The 6000-nt window shown below is 39.0% G+C and overlaps 1 protein-coding gene across 1 annotated transcript in view; it reads right to left on the minus strand.

The window, feature by feature from the left end:
- Positions 1–6000, minus strand: part of ap4b1 (adaptor related protein complex 4 subunit beta 1) — a 33288-nt gene that overhangs the window by 23990 nt on the left and 3298 nt on the right. The window contains exons 3-7 of the mRNA XM_030422696.1: positions 5578–5863; positions 5059–5157; positions 3444–3555; positions 333–416; positions 62–165 (exon numbers count right to left, since the gene is read on the minus strand). Coding sequence (XP_030278556.1) covers positions 62–165; positions 333–416; positions 3444–3555; positions 5059–5157; positions 5578–5863 — 685 coding nt within the window. The remainder of the gene's footprint in view (positions 1–61; positions 166–332; positions 417–3443; positions 3556–5058; positions 5158–5577; positions 5864–6000) is intronic.

Raw genomic sequence — 6000 nt, forward strand, 5'->3', positions numbered from 1 at the left:
GGTTACATTTTTGCATCCAGGTAGCGTGTGGGTGTGGCAGCAGTGTCTGCTTGGATCTGACCTGACTATCCTGCAGCGTTTCCTCGCAGCCCTCAAGTGCTGAACACACAGTGTTGCTATACTGAGGACACACCCAGACCAGGTCACACATTGTTTGCACCACCGCTGGGAAGGGGGGGGGTGGAAAGAGAGAGAGTTGTTGTAGAGGCACACTAAATTTTAAAAAACTGCTGTAACTGTGTCAAAATGATTAACTTGCTTTTGTCTGAAAGTCACTTAAACAGATGCATGCATGCAGCATGAACTGTGTATGTGTGGGGATAGGGTTTTACCAGAGGTGATGTGCTCCTGTTTGAGTGCAAGCAACCCTGTTAGGATCTCTAGACATCTGTCGCTGTGGCTCCGTCCAATACGACCTGCACCCAGTCCACACAGCAAAACAGAGGATATAAGTGAGTGTTCCACCCTAACCATAGAGAGTCTAAGGCTGGATTCAGACCAGATCAGGTGGTGTGGCGAAAATGCAGGTTCTCCCATTCATTTTAATGACAGTTCTCCATTTTGGCTATGGTGGTGCTGGCAGTAGGGGGCTCGTCAAAAAAGATGAAACAGACTCAACTTTTGGAGGAATGCAGCCCACTGTCACTTTGTGGTGGACAATAATTTATAAGCTGGGGATCAGACTAGCAACATGAATGACTGAAACCACAATGAATTGTAACGTCATGTGTAATGAATATTCACTAAGTTTGGCATCGTGCACCACATTGGTGGATGCTGATGATCGCAGTAGTATGGAGGACTAAACCTGACATAAGTATAAAAAAATAAATGCATGAAAAAAATAAAAAAATAAATAAATGCTGAAATAAATAAATAAATGCATAAATAAATAAATGCATTAATAAATGAATAAATAAATAAATGCTGAAATAAATGTATAAATAAATAAAAGTATAAATAAAAGAATAAATGCTTTTTATTTATTTCTACATTTCTGTTCACCTACATTTATTCATTTCTGTATTTCTGTATTTCTGTTCACCTACATTTATTTATTTCTGTATTTCTGTGTCCATATGTAAATGAGGAGGTAGGAGGTCCTAACCTCAGTCAAGAGCATGATTGGTTACAGGAGTGTGCTCGATGAGGGTCTACTACTTCTGCCGTACTAGCGGCGCTGATTCCTGTACACTGTACAGGAATGTTGCTGGCTACCAGCAAGCCCGCTCAGCTAACTGTTAGCTGCAGATGTTGACATTTGTTCATGTAGCTCTGGTTTAGTTATGAATTTGACTGGCGTTCATTTTAACTTGCGAGGGTCCCAGGTGTGCTGGTGGTGTGGTTTGAGAATCCCGTCTGGAGAGAGAGGGGTCCTCAGCCATGTCCGCTAACCAGGAAAAACATTCTGCTCATCGCTCCAAGTCATGTATATGTGTGTTCTAGACGAGCGCTACAGAGCACAAATCGTCCAAAAGTGCATGTTGTCGGTCTCATATCTTTGTCGTGAATGTCTGTACTCTCAAATAACTCATGGGTGGAACAGGCTGAGGCATTTGTTCACGCCGAGCGGCTTGAGAGCGGCGTGGAGACCCCTGTTAGCTCTTATGTTAGCTGTTAGCTGCTCCTTGTAGCGCAGCGTCCAGGTTACCTTGTGACACCGGTTACCATCGGGTATTTTTCATTCCGCACTGCGTTCAAATGGTCGCTTAAAGCCATCGTTCCGAGCCGCATACATCGTTATTAAGCTGAAGCTAAGTCAGTGTGAAAAGTGTACACTGTCATACAGCCTGCTGGTCAAACAGTCTGCAGAGTACGTTGACATCCAGCCGGAGCTCAGCGTGAGGTCAATCAGCTGTGGCAAATCATGAGACGTCCAGATCAACCTGTGATACAAACACCAGTAGCGACAATGGTTCATAGGAAAGCCCAGACATGTATCTCACTCTCGGTGGTAACATGTGTCAACAGTTAACCTGGACGCTACGCTCTTAGCGCTACAGCGAGCAGCCAACAGCTAAAAGCTAACAGCTAACTGCTAACAGCGGTGTCCACGCCGCTCTCGAGCTGCTCGGCGTGAACAAATGCTTAATACTGTTCCACCCATGAGTTGTTTAAGAGTACAGAGATTCACGACAAAGATATGAGACCGACAACATGCACTTTTGGACGATTTGTGCTCTGTAGCGCTCGTCTAGCAGTGGTTTGCAAGTCGCAGCCCCGGCATCTCCGTGTGGATAGAAGTGTTCAAGCCACGTCAAAACGAATACACATATACACGACTTGGAGCGATGAGCAGAATGTTTTTCCTGGTTAGCGGACATGGCTCTCCAGACAGGATTCTCAAACCACACCACCAGCACATCTGGGACCCTCGCAAGTTAAAATGAACGCCAGTTAACCTGTCACACTGGTCGAGGCCATTAAGCTAACTGGAGCTGGTTTACAACATTACAGAGAGCGAGGCTTGGGATCAGGAATCGCTTGCTTTTGTCTGGCTCTCCGATTTGACCAATCATGCTCTTGACTGAGGTTAGGACCTCCTACCTCCTCATTTACATATGGACACAGAAATACAGAAATAAATAAATGTAGGTGAACAGAAATGTAGAAATAAATAAAAAGCATTTATTCTTTTATTTATACTTTTATTTATTTATTTATACATTTATTTCAGCATTTTTTTATTTATTCATTTATTTATGCATTTATTTATTCATACATTTATTTATTTATTTCAGCATTTATTTATTTATTCATTTATTTATGCATTTATACATTTATTTATTCATACATTTATTTATTTATTTCAGCATTTATTTAGGTATTTATTTATTTATGTATGTATTTATTTATGCATTTATGGATTTATTTATCTATTTATTTATTTATATATACGCTTATGTCAGGTTTAGTCCTCCATACAGTAGGACCGGTATGCTTAACCTCCTGTGGCAAAGGCATGATGGCTGATCACATCAGAGCAGCACCAGTCAGTAGCAGGGCATGTTATTTAGCGTGGCTACATTTCTCTGTGTAGCATGATGTTTCACTTTTGATCACTCTGTTTGGTCTTGTGCCCCACCTAACAGTTAGCAAATCTCCTCTTGACAAACGGATCCCTGCATTGTCTGTCCCAGTGACACTCCCACATCACCACACCACCTGATTTGGTGTATCCTAACACCCACACCACTTGGTAATGAGACAGTTTAAATTTGCATTACTGGGAAGCGGAGGTTGAAAAGAAATTAACTGACAAGTACAATTTGTACAGAAGGGAGCCAAGTAATGTTGTCATAGAAAAATGTGACTCTATGGTAGTGTTTGCCTTGCAGTGAAGACAATTTATACATCGTCATGTATTATACTGCCATATAATAGAGTGTGTGTGTGTGTGTGTGTGTGTGTGTGTGTGTGTGTGTGTGTGTGTGTTTGTTTACCTATAGCCGAGATTGCAGCCTGGGCAGTGTCACTGTTGACATCAGTGCAGTACCCTTTCAGCTCATCCAGTAACATTGCCACATTCTCATCATTCACAAGTTCCACCAGCACCTGCAACCAAAACAGTACTATTTTTACTATTATTACAGTATTAGAATGTAATGCTAACACTAGGTAATAGCTCTGGATACAACTGAATGGCAAAAGGTGCTCCAGTTATCTAGTATTGCACTTTTATAGACAAACAAAAATAAATACATAAAAAAAATTATAATTAAGCCACAGATGCAGAGGTGTCCAGACATTTAATCTCTGGTGTGGATCAAGATCCAAACACCCAATCACACACAATGTGTTTTATACTTTATGAAAAAAAGATAGAAATACATTTTTTTCTAACATTCTGTCCATTATTTTAAATAAGAAAAATTTCTCATAAAATGTTGAATATTTCTGAAAGAATGAAATGAATGAATGAATGAGAGTTCAGTACATGACTCCTAATTGAGTTGAATGTTTTGAACTGCAGATGATGTTTCCACATTGAAAAAAGTGGAGTTGAATTGCAAAAAAAGCAGCCATAAAGTGATGATAATTTTGTGCCTAGAAAAACATGTGTTTCTAGCATTAACACCACAAACCAGTTTCCCAAATGAATGTAAGTTTGTATGGCATTGTGATTTGGACTATTGCATATGAAAAGCCCTATCCCCATTTTCAAGGCTGGAATCTTGAATCAATATTTGGACTTGCCATCTGTGTAAAAGTTACAAAGGCTGAATGGGGGGACAGCTTTGTTCCACCTCTGATCTGCAAATGGAGGTAGTAACAGAGCCGCAACAGAGGGGAGACGACGCCTGTGTGTAAGGGCAAGCCGGCAGCACATAAATGTGTCGGTCTGATGGTGTTCATAGTCTGTCCAAACAACTCTTCTTTAAATTACCACCAAAAAAAGTATCTGTCCACGGCAGTAGACCCAGGCAGCTCCTGCAGTTGAATGGCAGTGTAGTTATGTAATGTGATTTATAGCAAAATAACTCAACATTTCTTTGTCGCCTTCCACTATATAAATAGCAATAAATACTGATGGTGATTATGTGATGTCATTTAAAGCTAAAAACTTCTCTTTGTCACTCTGTTTTAAGTTTTTTGTTGAATTTTGGGAAAATGGGAGTACATGGTTGTCTGAAGTCTGGAAATATATATATATATATATATATATATATATATATATATATATATATATATATATATATATATATATATATATATATATATATATATATATATATATATATATATATATATATATATATTGCATGTCAGCTCTAGTGTCAGATGGACAATACAATATAATAACAAAAGGAAATGGCAAATTGTAGCATAGCGGCAGCAAGTAGAAAGAGCTCAGCATAATAAAGAAGTAAAATTAAATGAGGTTTCAATGATATCCGATATCACTTAAATACAACACTAAAGGAGACCTATTGTGCTTTCGGTTCTTCCTGTCCTTCAGTTTTTTCTGCATGTGAAGTTCTTGTGCATGTAACGAGTCTTCTACTAGTAACCCCAAACAAAAATATGACCCTGAAAATGAGCATATTCAGGAATCACCTGCATCTTCCTTTGCTTGATGTATGCTGGCTCAGCATAGCCACAAAAGAATCGTTTGTAGTGCGCCCCCATCAGGCCAGGGACAGAACGTAACAACAACTAGAGAGAGACAAAGACACAATTTCCTTTTCAAACAATGCCAACATTTGTTATAAACTATTATCTATTCAGGAGAGTTTCACTGAGAGTAAGGTTCTCTTTTGTTGAATGTGTGAAGCCTTTTGCCTGTGTGTGTGTGTGGTCTATCTATCTATATCTATATCTATAGATATCTATATCTATATATCTCTATATCTCTCTCTCTCTCATATATATATATATATATATATATATATATATATATATATATATATATATATATATATATATATATATATATATATATATATATATATATATATATATATATATATATATATATATACACACACAGATAGATAGATAGATAGAGAGAGAGACATAGATATAGATATATACATTCATACAATCTGACTCCAAATTTCAACCATTCACACAAACCTGTATGTGGCAGATGGCAGTGAATCTCATCTCTCTTGATACGCTTCCACAGGCAGCCAACAGTGGCCCACGTACCCTCTCTAGGGCCGCCAGACTGACAGCAGGCAGGCTGGAGCATAGACTGAGGAAGAGGCTAAGGGTAGCAGCCATAACTTGGGGGTGAGGGCTGACCAAGGAGCCATCCAGAAGAGACAGAATGTCAAAGAGCTCATCCTCTGACTGAGGTCGGTAGCGCTGGAGGATCCTGAGCATCTCACACTGACCCCAAACATCAGACTCCTTTAACCTGATATGACAGACACACAGAGCCTTGAAGCCATAAACCTCACAACATCAGCACTAAAATGTCTAAGAGCATTATCTGTTATGTCACAATTTATATATATATATACATATATACATATATAATACATACATATACTA

The sequence above is a fragment of the Sparus aurata genome, chromosome 7, assembly GCF_900880675.1.
Source record: "Sparus aurata chromosome 7, fSpaAur1.1, whole genome shotgun sequence".
Taxonomy (NCBI): Eukaryota; Metazoa; Chordata; class Actinopteri; order Spariformes; family Sparidae; genus Sparus; species Sparus aurata.